This window comes from Phyllostomus hastatus, unplaced genomic scaffold (assembly GCF_019186645.2).
Source record: "Phyllostomus hastatus isolate PE091 unplaced genomic scaffold, TTU_PhHast_1.1 phas_scaffold_387, whole genome shotgun sequence".
Lineage (NCBI taxonomy): Eukaryota > Metazoa > Chordata > Mammalia > Chiroptera > Phyllostomidae > Phyllostomus > Phyllostomus hastatus.
The window spans coordinates 2525938-2541943 of NW_025334027.1; the positions used below are offsets into that span (position 1 = coordinate 2525938).

The 16006-nt window shown below is 57.5% G+C and overlaps 1 protein-coding gene across 2 annotated transcripts in view; it reads right to left on the bottom strand.

Annotated features, from left to right (window-relative positions):
- Positions 1-5690: 5690 nt before the first annotated feature.
- The window catches only part of TXNRD2 (thioredoxin reductase 2), a 46224-nt gene continuing 35908 nt past the window's right edge, over positions 5691-16006 (bottom strand). For both annotated transcript variants that reach the window (XM_045819916.1, XM_045819917.1), the window contains exons 12-18: positions 14982-15118; positions 11881-11976; positions 11346-11438; positions 9744-9815; positions 9525-9622; positions 6952-7160; positions 5691-5974 (exon numbers count right to left, since the gene is read on the bottom strand). In XM_045819916.1, coding sequence (XP_045675872.1) covers positions 7037-7160; positions 9525-9622; positions 9744-9815; positions 11346-11438; positions 11881-11976; positions 14982-15118 — 620 coding nt within the window. In that variant the 3' untranslated portion in view covers positions 5691-5974; positions 6952-7036. The remainder of the gene's footprint in view (positions 5975-6951; positions 7161-9524; positions 9623-9743; positions 9816-11345; positions 11439-11880; positions 11977-14981; positions 15119-16006) is intronic.

The following is a 16006-nucleotide window of genomic DNA, read 5'->3' on the forward strand; positions in this document are numbered from 1 at the left end:
CCCACAGTGAAAGCAGTATAAACAAGGATCTTAGTGCATTTCTCTTCTCCCAGTGGCGGGATTCCCTCTAGTTTCTGGCTGCTTTGGGGTGATCTTCAGTGCTTTCAAAGAGTTATCGTTTCTATTTTGTCTGGAGTTGGTCGTTTCTATCTGTGGAAAAGTTAGCCCTCTCCAACCTGCTCAGTTAGTGCCCAGACCAGCCCCTCCACCCATTTGCCTTACAAGCCTCCATCCAGTAATGCCTGCCTTTGTGCTCAGGACTCTCAGTGCCCGGTGAGATGCTGGAACAGATCTGCTGTCATGCCCTCCTGGTGTGGTCCTGGCCCGTCAGCACTGGGGGGGAGGGAAGCTGAAGGAAGTCAGGCCGGGTCCTAAGGCACACCCCTTTTCCATGGACGTCTAGTGTGTGGAGCACACGCACTCAGATCTTGTGGAGCAGGGCACCGTGGGCATTTCAGAATAGGAAGCGTCACATGAAGACTTCACACCAACATTCACTGGACAGCCGTTCTCTGAGCACCAGTCATGTGCTGGGGACAAAGATGTGAGAAGGAGGCTCCTTTAGGGCGAGAGAGGAAAAGATGGTAATAAAGAACCAGGATTCCATGGAAGCCCTAAGCTGGCCCCTTGCCAGGTGTCAGGGAAGGCTTTCTGGAGGGGGAGCTCAGCACTGAATCTTAACTAAAGAGGGAGGGTTAGACAGGCAGAGGGTGGGTGCACCGCTCTGGGCAGAGGGAACAGCATGGACACAGGCTGAGGGCCAGCGGTGTGCTGTGGGAGGGAGTAGACAGCAGGAGGGAGAGGGGCAGCTGCACTCACTGAGGCATCAGGCCCCCCAGCGGCCCTCAGTGCTTGGGGGTGGGGGGTCAGAGCTTGTCTGATCTGGTCAAGGCAACACTCATTCAGGCTGTACCTGAGCCTCCTGGGGCAGCTTCCCGCCCTGACATGCTTGGGCACCAGGGAGCTGATAGGTATCCCACCTTTGGAGACGTAAGGCGCTGGATGGAACTCCGACTTGCAAAGAGTGGGCTGATGTGAACAACATACTCCATTTATACACCTTCCCCCCTCCCAAAGACTTTGACAATCAAACACTTCCCATACTATGGAAACTCGACCTCTGTTAATTGTTTGGCTTTATTACTATCATCACCCAGGCCAATTCCAGCCACCAGGGGCTGAATGATGAGCCATTGAAGCTGCTCTGGCGGTCTCACCTCCCACCCACCCTCTTCCACAGCCCTGGCACCGAGGCCACGGTGGACAAGGTGGCGGCGTGGCTAAAACACTGGGACCCACGGAGACATCTGGGGAGTCTGAGCACAGGTTTTCTCATTCATCAAGTGGGAACCCTCCCCCAAATACATTTAGATGTTGCTTTGATCTCCTCACATTCTGTCTCCTATCTTGACCCTGGTGGTTCAAGAGCTAATTACATCTGCTTGGGGGAAATTTTGGGTATGAAAATTCTTCAAAGATGCTGAAGACCAAGAGGTGCCAATAACTGTTCCCACCGGACACGGCCTGTGTGCCTCACTAACAGAACTGTAAAAGGGGAGCCTGTGGGGTGCCCCGTGCTGGGTTGTTCACATACATGTGCCTGGCACCCAGTCCCCTGCGAGCTGTGGCTGGGTCAGTGGTCAGTGGTCAGGGCAGGGAGCTGGGCCCAGCTGGCTCCTGACCCCCAGCTGTTACATAACAAGGTCACACGGTCTCTTGTTTATGGTTCCATGTTATTCCCAAGCACTTGGTGTTATTTGATCATCAGTTATAAGCCAAAAAATCCCGCTTTTATTAGGGAAAAAAACACTTAATTTCATGGCCAGATCACTGTCCCATGAAACCCTAGAGGCCGGGACTGCAGCAGGCTTGAGGTGGGCCTGCCTTGCCCGTTATTTCTGCTGTCACCACTGGCTTTGAATTTCCTGCCTAGACCAGCCAGGCAGCCGAGGGCTCAGCTGTTTCCTGAGCTGACCCTGCTCATCAGGGTTGGCTCTTCACCCTGTGGGTGCCCACCTCCCTGCCCTGTCCTGGTGGGGGTCAGCTCTAAACACAACAGGCGCACGGTGGGGGTCTTCTCGCTGCCCCTTCACGTGGCGCTGGGAAGGCTGCTGGGCCCTGGTTTGGGTTTCGGGATTAGGGAAACCCGAGCACCATAGCACGCTGGGGCTGGGATTAGGTGAGCTCAGCTCTAAGATGCTTTGCTGGGCCCTGTGGGGCCCACTTCATGGCCTCTTTGCTGCCCTTGCAGGCACAGGTGCTTGGCTGGGGACCAGGATGTGCAGGGCTCCTGGAGCCCTCAGTGGCAGCACCAGAAATCCGAGAGACTGCTGGAAGCTGGGGAGGTAGATGGGGGAGGAGTGGGGACAGGACAGAGCAGGCAGCAGATCAGGCCTGCTCAGAGCAGGTCTGCAGGGGAGGACACCGGGCTCTTGTCCTGGGCATCGCACCCAGGACTGAAGGTCGTGGCCCTGGACATCCCATGATCAAGTGCATGTGGAACAAGAAGCAGCACCTGTAAAACCAGTCCAAACCTCTGTCTACCCTGCCCCCTCCCTGGGGCATCACTCTTGCAGTCACTCAGCCCTGCCTCTACCTGGTAGGGACCCCTGGGGTTGAGAGGGAGGTGAAGTGGCTTTCATAGGGCACCTGGGAGGTGTAGCCAGCTGTGAGCACCTCAGGGAGGTAGGAGTGGCTCCTGGTGGCCCACCCCTGAGCACCCTGGCCTTGACCCTGCTATACTCATAAGAGCCCAATGCCAATGTGTGCACTTCCAGTAAGTGACGTGAGTAAAGCCATTGAAGGAGCCCCCTCATGGACACCTGGAGCGTGAACAGGGTCCAGAAGGCTCAGTGATGTGGCCTGGAAGCCATGGGTCTCTCCAGATGGCGCAGGCCCTGAGGAGCACACTAACTGGCCGACTCAGAGTGCCCCTCTTGTAGGGTCCTGGGTCACTTGTACTGCAGCAGCTCCAGCAGCTCTGCACCCAGCGGTGAGCAGTAGGTGAGGGGCTCAGGCCTGCATCAGGCTGGGGAGTGGGCCGGGCCCTAGGGCACTGCCTCTGCCACCAAGCTGCTGCGTGTGGCTGAGACGCTGTGGGACAAGCCACCCCAGGGTCCTCAGGGGCAAGCCCAGACATGAAGCCACAGACAGAGACACCCTGAACCATAGGGACCACCTGACCTAGACCTGTTTCTCCTGGGACAGCTCTGCCTACAAGTGTCCCTGGCCCAGCTCAGTGGTCACTTCCTAAGCCAGGCCTCTCCACCACATTAAAGCATGGCTGAAGCATGCATGGGGGCCGGTGTTCCCAGCTATTTCTGAGAAAAGCTGGGTTCCTCAGCAGGGCTGTGGGAAGACACCAGTGACCTGCAGAGGATTTGGAGGGGGATCGCAGACTGAGCATCTCGGTCACCTCCTGTGAGCTGGTGCCACTCTGCACCTCCAGCTGTCAGTCCTAGATCCCCTCCTCTGGCAAGGACCACCCCTCCCTTGCCTATTTTGTCCTCAGTCTAGCTCTCAGTGACTGCTTGTCACCCCTCCTCTGTGTGCCTGCCTCCCTTGGGGCCTCGGACCTTCCGGGGCTGGGAAAGGAAGAGGAGTGGTGGCCAGCCAGATGGTGACGTGCCCACCTTCAGAGCCAAGGGGGAGGAGCGAAGGGGGAGGGGGTGGTGTGGCCCCTGAGCATCGGCCCCTCTCCCTCCCCTGCTGTTGCACAATCTGAGCCATGAGCAGAGTGCAGGATGTCGCCAGGGGTAATTGTAGGTTACACAAAACAATCTGAGGAATTAAAATCATATTTTCATTGCACCATAAAAACATGCAAGGGCGGTGGGAAGGCGGCCCTCAGGCCAGGTGGAGAGCACCTGGCCTGTGGCGCTCTGGCCCCTCCCTCAGTCCCTGGCAGGAGGGTACAGGGTATGGGTGGGCCTAGAGAGGGGCCTCAGGCCATGCAGTAAGCCAGGAGCCAGGCGGCAAGCAGGAGAGAGAACACTGCTGCCCAGTGCTCCATCCTGCCACCCATGCTAGTGTTTAGACGGGAAACCCACGCGCACAGTGGGCCCTTTTCTGAGTGAAGCGACTATTGGAACACCCTGCCCAGCCAGGGGCCCTGGAATCGGGTCCCCAGGCCCCACAGAGTGGTGGGTACATGTGGGATGTCCAGGTTACTAGGCCCCATAGCTGGCAATTGCATACTGACACAGCACGTGGCAGGAAGGTGGCCCAGATGATGGCAGTGGCCGCAGCCAGGCCCTTTGTGGCAGGCCTCCACCTGGAGTCTCCAGGATGGGTGCTGTAGAGCTTCAAGGACACACAGGCAGCATCCCCCAAGAGCTGTCCTGAGCACCCGCATGGCCGGACAGGGTGGCTGGGGGTTCCCAGCACTGTGGATGCTTTGTTCTCTCCTAGGTGACAGCACAAGCCAGACCCAGCACAGAAGTGGGCGCTGCAGACACAGCACGTATGCTGGAGCAAGGTCCATGCTGGGGGAAGGCGTGTGCAAAGAAAACAGCCAGGGATTGTGGGGGGAGGCACATGTGGATGGCAGTCTGGCTGCCAGTGATGGGCATGACTGACCCTCACCACCGCCCTGTGCCCAGTGTGTGCTGAGGGCTCCCACCCCGGCGGCATCATTTCCATCATCACAAAAGCAACAAGGCCATTTCAGGTTCCTCTTTTGCCCCAAGGCAGAGGCTGTATCAGCAGGCCCCTGCCTATAAGGGGCCCCTCTTGCTGGCCGGGCAGCCCAAGTGTCAGCTGACCTCTGCAGACCTTGCCTTTGCCTCCAAGACAGGGGCACACCTCCTCCCAGTAGAGAGGCGGCCCTCCAGCCCTCCGAGCAGGATCCAGGACGGGGCGCGCCGCCAGCCGTGCGTTAAATGGGACACGGCTGATCTCGCACTGCACTTGTCGAGAGGGCCCGGCCCAGCCCAGCACTTGGCATCTTAATTGGGCGTCTGAGAGCTCCTGCACGCGCTTCACACAGAGTCGGAGGCTCCCATAGGCCCATTAAGGTGCAAAGACATTCCTTTGTTTGCTGACAAGCAGGGTCCCATCCAGGGCTCCCAGGCCGGCAGACTAAGTGATGTTTTCTTAAGAAAGACACGAGATTAACCACCACTAAAGCCTCAGCACAATGCCAGGCCCTGCCCGTCACTGTCAGCGCTATCTCTCTGCAGTGACTGACAGGTGCAGCCGGTGCAGACGGATGCTCTCTGGGCCCATCAAGCCTCAATGTGCAGGATTAGCCTGACCACAGCAGACTCGCTGACTTGGAGGCCACTGTGAAAACATAATGAGGTGCCTGACATTCAGGGGCCAGAAACCTTCCAAAACCCCTGCCCACTGCCGTTGCTGGGTCACAGCACTGGCAGGATGCTCTGGAACAAAGCCAGAGGCTCCCCATCCCTCCTGAGCACCTAGCGGGAGCTCAGAGCACCTGTAAGGCACATAGAGGGTCCCGGGAGGGATTCCCCAAGGTCTGTGCTGGAAAGGAAGGGTCGGGGTCTTCCAAGGCACTGATGCTGGGAATGCAGTGATGCTACCCCAGTTCCCATTGCAGAACAACATGGAAACAGCTCCCAAATGATAAAGGGAGGTGGCGGGGGCACTGACGGGGTGGATGGCCAGGCCTCACCCCTACCTGGGCCATCCTGGGGCCAGTAGAGAACACTACAGGCAGCGCACGCTTCAGGAAAACACCCTCTTTATTTGCAGTCCAGAAACACCAGGGGGTTCTGACATGGGCAGCCCACAGGGTGGGTTTCTGCGCAGGTCGTCATCATCTGGCGTCGGGGGCCGGACAGGGCCGGCCCAGGCAGGAGGGGGTGGATGGTGCAGGTGAGGGGGCTGACACCCCCGGGAGCCATCCCTGCAGGACACAGGAGCAGTCCAGACACAATGCCCCACGCCAGCCACCTCGGGGTCTCTCCAGGCTGGGGCTCTCCAGGCCGGGGTGAGGGTCACCAATGTCCTGCCAAAGTTGGGGAGCCAGTGTGAGGTGGCCACACCACCCCCACATACGCCTGGCCACATCTCTCGTGCCTGCACACAGGAGCCTCCCAGGGCAGAAGGGAAGTGAGTCCCAAAGAGCACTCCCCCCAGGATGATGAGTCACAGGGAGCATTGTACTGTGAAAAATATTTTGCGATGATAAAAATTTATGGCAGGCTCTTAACAAAATAGCTCTTTTAGGTGTGACACTCAGACAAGAGTTTCCTCAGGATGCCCTTTGTGTGTATCAGAGGCAGCCCTGGCTGGGGGACTGCGATGGAACTGGTGCCCAGAGCACCCTGGGAGAGGCCCCGAGCCCACTGTGCATGGGCCACGACTCAGCCCGGCATGCCGGGGCTGGAGGATGCTCAGGCTGAGAGATGAAAGGCCCTGAACACAGGCGTCCCCTTGGCAGGGGTCAAAGAGGGTCTTGCTAAGTCTTCCTCCTCAGAAGAGGGTTGGGATCAACAACGTAGCCAGAGGCTCCCGGCAGCCGTGGGCCCAGCCTGGCTGCTCGAGGCTCAGACAGAACCAGCTGTGCAGCAGCAGCTGTGCACAAGGCAGTATCTCCACCTTCTGGGCAGGAGAGAAACGAGCTGGTGCGGCTCTACGTGGAGTAAGGCAGGAGAGGGAGGCCCTCCCCTCCTGCCCAGCGGCCTGCTGAGCTCAGCCTGGGGGATGCTGTCCACACCCACTGTCTCACCTGGGACAGCTACCTGCTATGGGTGTGAGGGAGCATGTGGGAGCAGTGGCAGCCAGGCCAGGGAAGGGGGCACCCTCTGTAGACTCCCGTCCTAGCCTTGTTTCTTTGGCTACTCTGGCCTGGGCCCCGGACTCACCTGTCTGAGGTGGCACAGCAGGTACAGCCTGCCACGCCCCTGAAAAGCAGTTCGCAGTGGCACCACCCCCCTCCTGTCACTGCTCTATCTTCACACAAAGCCCACCCCACCCATGTACCTGGGTCCGAACGTCCGAAGGGCCTGGCTGTGGGGGACGCTGGTGTGCGGTGTGCCCTGGGCCTGGCAGGGATGGTGGCTTACCCTCAGCAGCCAGTCACGGTGGGGTCCAGGCCTGAGCGCTTCGTGATGCGCAGCTTGGCCACCTCCTCAGCACAGGTGGGATGGATGCCCACTGTCCGCATCACCTGTGCGTAGGAGGCCCCACACCTACATGCAGTGGAAGGGGGGAATCAGGCAGTGCAGGGAGACATGTTCATGTTACCCTGTCCTCGGGAAGGTGGTACCTGAGGGAGCGCTTCGAAAGTCTCGCTCTTCTCGCCACTGCCCAGCCCTGGCTCCCACCCTTTCTCCTCCAGCCAGCAGCCAGAAACACCTGTTTGACCCACCCTGTCTCCCTCCAAGGAAATGCCCGCTGCCTGCAGTGGCCAAGCAGTCCCACCTCAAGCCTGCATCACACCTGACCCGTCCCTCACTTGCTCCAGCCTGGCCTCCTGATGCTCCTGGCTCACCAGACACAGCTCTACTTGGGCTGCGGATCCAGCTGGTCCTTCTGTGGGGCCCACTTCCTCAGTCTGCCTGAGCCCACGTTCCTTTCCCGAAGCCTGCACCAGCCCAGCTCGCCTTCCCAGCCCACCCTTCTGCTTAGCACTCAGTACTTGTCACACTCGTGCCTCCTGTACACTCAGCAACAACCACCCCCAGTGCACCGCTTGCTCCTTGGCACACTGTGTATGCGTGCCCACAGGGCACTGCCCTTACCCCGGCACACGTGTGCTGGAAGACCTATCTGGTGGGAAGGGCCCCAGCAGGAACGACTAGTGTGTTCATTTCAAGTGTGGATGGAAGGCCCTACGACGGAGGGGCCAGTCCTTCCTCCCAACTGCGGTGGACACATCACTCTCATCACTCCGCTGACTTGCTCAGACCTTCAGCGGCTCTGCTGTGCAGATGCTGGAAAACTATCACCTTCACCAACCAAAAGGGTTTTTTGGTGTTTCAGCTATATTTTAAAATTCTGATTGAGACATAGCAGCTTTCTATTTATTTTTATCTTCATTTCCACTGAATTGCCTATTCATGGTTTCTATCTTTCTATTGGATTCGTCCTATAATTATTACTGTCAATTTCTGAGAGTTCTGTGTCTGTTAGAGAAATCAGCCCTTTGCAGTTGCATTATTTTAAAAAGCTGCCACATTTGAAAGAGTCTCTCCAGACATTGTTCCAGAAGCTGAGTGTCAGTCCTGGCAAGAGCACCAGCATGCCAGCGTATGGATGGAGATGGCTTTGTGGGAGAGCCGTGGCTCTCCCTGTCCCCCCGGCTCTGGAGATCCTCTGGGCTGTAGCTATGGGCAGCCCGGCCCGCCAGAATGCACACACAGCCCAGTGGGCCAGGTTCCAGGGGTCGCCTTAGCTGTTCTCTTTGTGGCCAGGGTGGACGGCCCTCCCCACAACAGGCTCTGGCAAGATGCAGCAGAGCCTTGTACCAGCCCCACAGGCTTCCTTCCAGTGGTCACTGTGGATGGACCGGGGTGTGACCTGAATCCCGTGATTAAGGACCACACACATGTTCCAAGGATGTGAGTCCAGCCCTGGATGCAGCCCTGCCTGCTGCCCTCGCCTCCAAGGCTCAGTGCCCCTTCCCCTCCGGGGAGAACCTGGCCCCACAACCCAGTGATCACCTTGATGTGTGTGTGAAGGGCTAGGGGGGCAGTGGTGAGGCCTGAGGCTCACTGCCCTGTGATGGGGTGTCCCTATTTGAGGGCCTGTGCTGCCCATGTGGGAGGCAGGCACCCTGGGGTGTCTGGACTAGACCCTCAGCCTTTGTAGCCCTGTATCATCAGCTTTTCTGGGTGTCAACCCTGCTCCCTGAACCCCCACCCTGCCCTCAGACCTCCACCTCCATACCCCCCAAGCACATGTGGAGATCCAGGCAGCACATGCTTCCTCCTCTGTGAGTTCAGCCTCTCTCCTCTGCTTCATCCCACCCTCTGGCTCCTGACAGCCTCACATCCAGCTGCCCAAATTCCTCACTGCCCCGGATGACCCACTCACACCCACAGCCTCTGTCAGCAAAGGCTCCGGGGAGCCCTGAGCCCCACAGTGCACAGCCTGTGCCCAAGACACAGGTGATGGCTGGGGCTCCAGCAGATGAACGCCCATGCAGGGGGCGTGCAGCTCCCACCATACACTTGAGGCTGAGACCTTGCTCATGACCACCTGGGCACTGGGCCCCAGGAACAAGTGCCCCAACTCTGCTCATTCTGAGTAGAAAAGACCCAAAGACTGACTCCCCAAGAATCACTGGGGACTCGAGGCTCTCCCAGGGCCCCCCAGGTGGTCTGGCCACAGACAGACAGTCAGTGTGGCTGGCTTGACAGGGTTTGGCTGGAGAAGAAAGTGCCTCTTGTCTGGCTGAAGCTGCCCCGTCTAAGGACAGGCTCTGCTGAGAACACAGACAACACTACACGAAAGCAACGGCAATGCAGTGGACATGCGGGTGTAGTGCTGCCAGGAACCCGAGGGACACCAGTCTGGGCCTCGTGTAACGGCCGACACTCTTTGGGACTTACTTGATCCCCAGAGCAAATCCTTGAGTAACTTCACCTGCGTTGGGGCCAAGGAAGTGCAGGCCCAGCACCCGCTGCGGGGGCTCCCGCAGGCACACCATCTGAAAGCCACACACACAGTCAGCTGTCACCTGACTGGAGTGGACCCCCAGCCCCGGGTCCACTCTTTTCCTTCTCCTCACCTCCTGGCATGTCCCGACTCAGGCCCACAAGGACACTCACCTTTATGTAACACTGGGACGCATCCCGTTCAGCCACCGTGAACTCCAGTGGTTTATAATAGGCGTGATAAACCTGGGTGATAAGGTACGGATCCCTGGAATCAGCAGCTGCAGCCAGTCAACCCCCTGGACATTCCCAGCTCTGACAGGCTGTGTGAGCACAGCAGAGACCCGTGCACAGGCGATCTATGGCCAGAGCCATACGGCAGGACAGAACCTGCCCCAGGCAGGCCGAGACCCCCATGAGCCACAGCGGCAGAGCAGGCACCAGGTCAGCACCACCCACTGTGACTGATCCCTGAGCCCGAGGCTCTGCACGAGGCACGGGCCTCGCCCAGGAGTGCAGATCGGGTGGACACAGCAGAGTGATCAGGGAGACTGAGGTTAGCGGGTGGCCATCTGGCCTCCCTCAGGCACCCTGGTGCTCAGTGGGCCCTCAGTTGAGCAGGGAGGCGGGGGCAGGCGCAGGGTGGCCCCCGGCCCACACTGGAGCTGTCGGACAAAGGCTTTCAGCACCCGAGAAGGGATCGACAGTGTGTTCAGGGCTGCGGCTGAGTAAAAAATGAGCAAGGCCCTCACATGTGTTGCACAGCCATTATTAATTAATGGAGCTTCAGAGAATATTGTTCTAACTAAGACAGAATTGGAAAAAAAACAAACAAAGGGTATTTGGCCATTCAACATTGTGAAACATAAAACAACATTATAAAATGCCATGAACATATGTCCTAGTGTACTTGTGATGAATCAAACAAAAATAGCAAATAAAGTGCTGAGGGAAAGGCCAGCCTGTCAGGCCTGGCCCGTTGATGGAGGGGACTGGGGCACTGGGGCAAGGGGCAGGCCCTGGCATCCAGCAACTCATTCCCCAAGGGTACCAAGCCCTGCGGTGTTGGCCACATGGGGTCTGGTTTCTCACTGGTCTGCCTGAAGGCTGCTGCAACAGCAAGAGGAAGCCACACTGAAGGCTTCCAGCATCCAAAGCCTCCCTGCCAGGCTGCCTGGGGCATGCTCTGTGGCTACCCCCAGGCCACCGCGGGCCTGCCAGGGCAGACCCCCTGAAGCAGCCCTGTCTTGACTGATGAAACCCCTGCCCTGGGCTGTCATGGGGCTCGTGGGGACTGGAAGGACCTGGGAAGAGGAACAGAGGCAGAAGCTGGCATGGGGCTGCTGGGATGAGGGGTCGCAGACTGCAGGAACCACAAGGGAGTCAGGGAGTCCCAGAAATTCGGGGTACCCGGGGGCGGGTCAAGATTGGGGCAGGAGGATAGGGGACTAAGGGAGCAGAGGTCAGAGTGCAGGAGAAGCCTTTCCAGGCCTAGGGAGAGAAGTGCCCTGTGAGGTGGACCACACCCTGGTTTCTGGGACCCCCCTCCTACACTTCTGCCTGACAAGTCCCTTCCCCCCACATTGCAGCGTCACAGCCATTGCTCTGGGTCCACAGGCCCCACTGGCTCCTGCCCTGCCCAGCTGCAGGCCCTGGGAAGCAGAGAGCCCGGCACTGCTGCTCTCCTGCTGGGCCTCTGTTGGGGAGGGGTGTCGGGGGCAGGAACGCCACATAGGTCATGTCGTGGCGGCCCCTTGTCCTCGGGCCCTGATTTACCTCCACATGCTCCTCTCCATGGCGAGCCACGGCCTCCTCCTCCGACAGCCCCACACAGCCATATTCCAGTGGGGTGAAGACAGTCGTGGGGACCTGGAAGGCAGGTTCTGAGTCAGGCCAAGTCCCCGGATGTGCTGGCCAGCAGTGGGTAGACTCACTTATTCCTGGGCTCCACCCACAAAGCTAAACCTCCCACGCAGGCATGCACACACACACTAATGAGCACACCCCCCCACACACACTGATATGCACACCCACACACAAGCACATGCAGCTGTGTACACATATACCCATATCATGCACACATGCATAGAAATGCACAAAAATGCAGACATCCATGCATACCTGTATATACCAAACGCCCTCATGAACCACACAGGGAAGTGCATGTACATGCATCCCCACACATACTGGAACATGTACAGATGTGTGTGCGCAGACACACAGAGGCACACACACATACCCCCACACCCCAGGACGAGCCACAGCCCTCTCCAGGCTGAACCTAGCCTTGTGCAAGGCAGCAAGCACTCACATTGTCGTAGTCCATCAGGTCTGAGGACTGGCCGCAGAGCCTCTGGGCCAGGAGCCTCCCTGCCATGACAGCTGTGGGCGTCAGCTCGGGCCGCCCCTGACAGAGGAAGGAAGAGTGGGGGGTCAGTTCGGCCCGTCCTCTAAGGAAGTCTGTGCAGTCCCCCATCACCTTCCTGGTGAGGCATCTTCCTTTCAGAAACCCCCAAATGCCGCTTGCTGCTGGGTCTCTGTGCTGAGGTAGCAGCACCCGGGGCCCTCGGCGCATCTGCTGGTTCTCTCTTCCCTCCCTCTGTCTCGCTCCGGGAGACACCTGTGGGGGGGACACCCTTGCCGGGCGGAAAGGTGAGATTCTGACGAGACCACACAGTGCCCACTCTCCCTTGTGGCTTCTGTCTGAACCCCTTCTTCATGTTGGTGACCTTGGAGAGCCGACCCTACAACAAAGCTCAAAAGAGATGCCTCTGCCATTCAAATGTTCACATTAACTGGGCTTCGGGCTCAAACACACAGCTCATCACAGCCCCTTACAAACCCCACATCAAAACTCGGCTCTGCTGGGGGCCCCTCGGTCCCAGTGTGTGTCCTGCTGGGGGCGTGGTGGGGGCACAGCCCCCAGCGTTCCTGCACACATAAGCCTGGGACAGGCTGCCAATCACCTCCATGGCAGCAGGAAATGCAGATGTTGTTTGACATTCCAGAAATGAATGGAGATCCACAGAGATAACTCAGGAGAGCAGGCTGTGCATTCCACTGAGCCTGGCGAGGTGCAGAAACCTCCAGGCACACGGCACGAGGCTGCACTAAACAATGTCCGCCCCCCCCACACCTGGACCAGTGGGGCGTTAACTCTTGTGACTGCTCTGAGTGACCTTTTCAGGAGAGTGGATTCAATGTTTGAATAGATAACACCTTTGTGTGTACCGTAGGTTCCTGACAACATGGTCTGAAATACTGGCTTCTGCCGCATTGGCACGAGCCCTGCAGCTGTCGGGACTCCAACTCGCTCACCTCCCGGGGTGCACAGACAGCACGTTTTATTTGAACTGGGCTCTCTCCCAACAAGACCCTGATGCCATCTTAGGGCACAGCTCACAGAATGAATACAGAAGGCCACTAGCAGAGAATGCCACGGCCAGGCCATCAGAGATCACACTGATAACTATGTTCCCTGGCAATGGGGGCCAGGTCCATGAGACACCTGGGGGTGTGTAAAGCCACTCACTTCTGTCCACAGCAACAGGCCAACTAGATGGTCAAAGGCAATCTGGCAGGAGAGCTAACCAGAGCTCTGACACGGTCCAACTGAGCTGTCATTAAAGATCCATGACAGATGGGAAGACTGTCCCTTCAGGAACAAAGGGAAGTCCCAGTCCATGACCAGGCCCTGCCCTGGCCTGTCCCCATGTGTCTGGGCTCTCATGAAACCCCCTAAATATTAGGATCAGAGCAGAGGCTGGCAGGTGACACTGAGGGAAGGATGGTCCCACAGCATCAGTGACAATGGCCACCTGTGCCCTCTCAGCTCCAGGATGCTCCACCCAAGGATCTGCTCACCTTAACTGCCCCAGGCATTTCCCCAAGTGGATTCCTGGGTGCACATGGGCACGAGCATCCTCGCTGAGCAACAGCTCATCCCCAGCCCAGAGGTCCTTCACTGCCACTCCTTTAGGTCTCTGCCAACCCCCGGTCACTAAGCATCTTCTGAATCTTAAATAGTTTACTTGCTTATTTGTCATCTGTGACCCCTACCCGAATGTCAGCTCTATGAGGGCTGGGGCTTTCATCTGTTCCCGCAGTGGCCTCAGAACTCAGAAAAGTGCCTGGCACCAGAGCAGTGGGCCCTCGGTCAGTATCCAATGAGTGAATGTAAATCAGCACATCGTGGTGGGTTTAATAGCATCCCCCCCACCCCGATTCACTGCTGCCTGGAACCTCAGCATATGACCTTATTTGGAAATAAGAGTCTGCAGATATGACTAAGGTAGGGGCAGAGATGAGGTCATGCTGGATGAGGGTGGGCCCTAAATCCAATGGGAGGGTCCTAATAGAGACAGACAAGAACACACAGCCACCTGGAGGGCCCCGTGAAGCAGGAACAGAGATGGCAGAGCTGCAGCTTTGAGCCTGGAATGTCTGGGGCCACCAGAAGCCACAACCAGAAGAAGGAAGGAAGGAAGGACCCTTTTCCTGGAGGCTCAGGAGGGGGGATCTCAGACTTCTGGTCTCCAGAATCAGAGAAAATAAAGTCCTATTGCCCTGAGCCGCCCGGTTTGTGGCGATTTGTGGTGGCAGCCCCAGGAAACTAACACTCGTGTCAATGGAGCTAGCAGGTCTCAAGGCCAAGAGGTCTGGGGGCCTGGTGCCCCTCTCAGCCCCCTTTGACCAGGGACTCTCCCGAGCCACCTTCCTCAGGACATGCTGTATAATATGCAAGACAGGCTGACTGCTCCTGAGGCTTTGGGGGAGCAGAAGCCCCACAAGTGACCAGCTGCAGGTCTTGCTAGGAGCCTGTGAGGTGGGGGCAGGGGGGACAGGGCTTCCACCAGGGACTCACAGGTGGTAAGCACCCTACTTTCCAGGGGAGGGAGCAGCAGGCCTGTGACTGAGGCTGGGCCCATACCCCTCGAGGCCCCAGTGTCGTCCTCAGGCCCAGCCCCTGTCTGACAGCCCACGGAGAGTGCTGACCTGCCCAGAGATCAGAGCATAAACTGAGGCAAGGAAGTCAGGCCCAGCGCTCTGGGGTCAGCATGGCCCCAAGGCCATGTCCAGCAGCAACATTTTTGGGGCCCTGCACCTGTGCCCACCTGTAGGGAGGTGAGGCCAGCACCAGGGTGTGTGACCAGGTGCCGTTCCCTCAGAGCTGACACAGCGATGGTGCACGACAGGAATCTGCTAACGAGGCTCATAGCCATCTTTAAACCTTCCCCACCTGGCCTCCACAGAAAGGAAGAGCATTTGAGAGAGTAGAGGCTGACATCCACTTCTTTCCAGAACTCGGGTCTAACAGCCCCTGGGGCTTGGCCCAGGGCCTCTGTCAGCCCTGAGTGTCCCCAAGGTCTGGCCCGGGCAGGGGGTGGGGCAGGCACCAGGCGCCAGCCGTACCTCCGCTACATCTCCAATGGCATAGATGTGAGGGACAGAGGTGGCTTCCTGGGCATCGACCAGGACCTTCTTGCTCTCAGGGTGAATGTTTACTCCAGCCTTCTCCAGACTTAGACTTCCGGTTTCTGGAATTCGACCTGGAGGAAACACAGAGGGGTTTATTTACTGTGGTTTTCTTGAGCAGTTTTGACCAAGATTCCTTGATTTGCTGGAAACACTTCTCAGAATGCCCACTTTAGAATTGGTTAAACATCAAACACAAACATTGTCAAGAGACTCCTGGCTTCCAAGGGCCTCAAACACACACCTACACACACACACACACACACACACACACACACACAGCATAAGTACTCACACACACCCCTACCTTTGCACAGGGAATCAAGAAAAGGATGAGGCAGGACTAATGTAAATAGGGGGCTTCAGAAAGGGAGGAAACAGTGGGAGGGGAGAGAGACAAGAAGAGGACTTCTCCAAACATATCCTGTGATAGAATTTTGTTTTCTTAATCACATATATAGTTTATATATGAAAAAAATAAAATTAAATCAAAAATGGAAAAAATTCCCATGAGCTGTAAACAACCCGGAACCAAGGGGCCCGCTTGTGCATGAAGTTGGTAACAGAGCGATAAAAAGACGATTTTTTTCAGGAGCGGCAGGAACCCACATTTTCACTGAGTATCCTCAGAGGGCTGCATCCTAGCAAAAAATAAAGCTACAAGCAGTTCTTGTGTCGTTCAAAACCTCGTAATGTTAACTTTGAATCACAAATTCATGATTTGTTTTTTTAAACTATAAAGTTCCTGGTTCTGACCACAGAAACGTCTAGAAGCAGTGATGCCCGAGAGTGTGATGCTCGCCAAGACTGTGATCGCTGACCCTCCCCAGCGAAGGGGCCAGGACAGGAGCACTGCAGGCCTGGGGCCCTGGGACACAGCAGAGCAGCCTCAGACAGGATGCAAAAGGGCCATGCAGCTATCACAGACACCAAGCTCCAAGGGGAAGGCACGGAACATACAC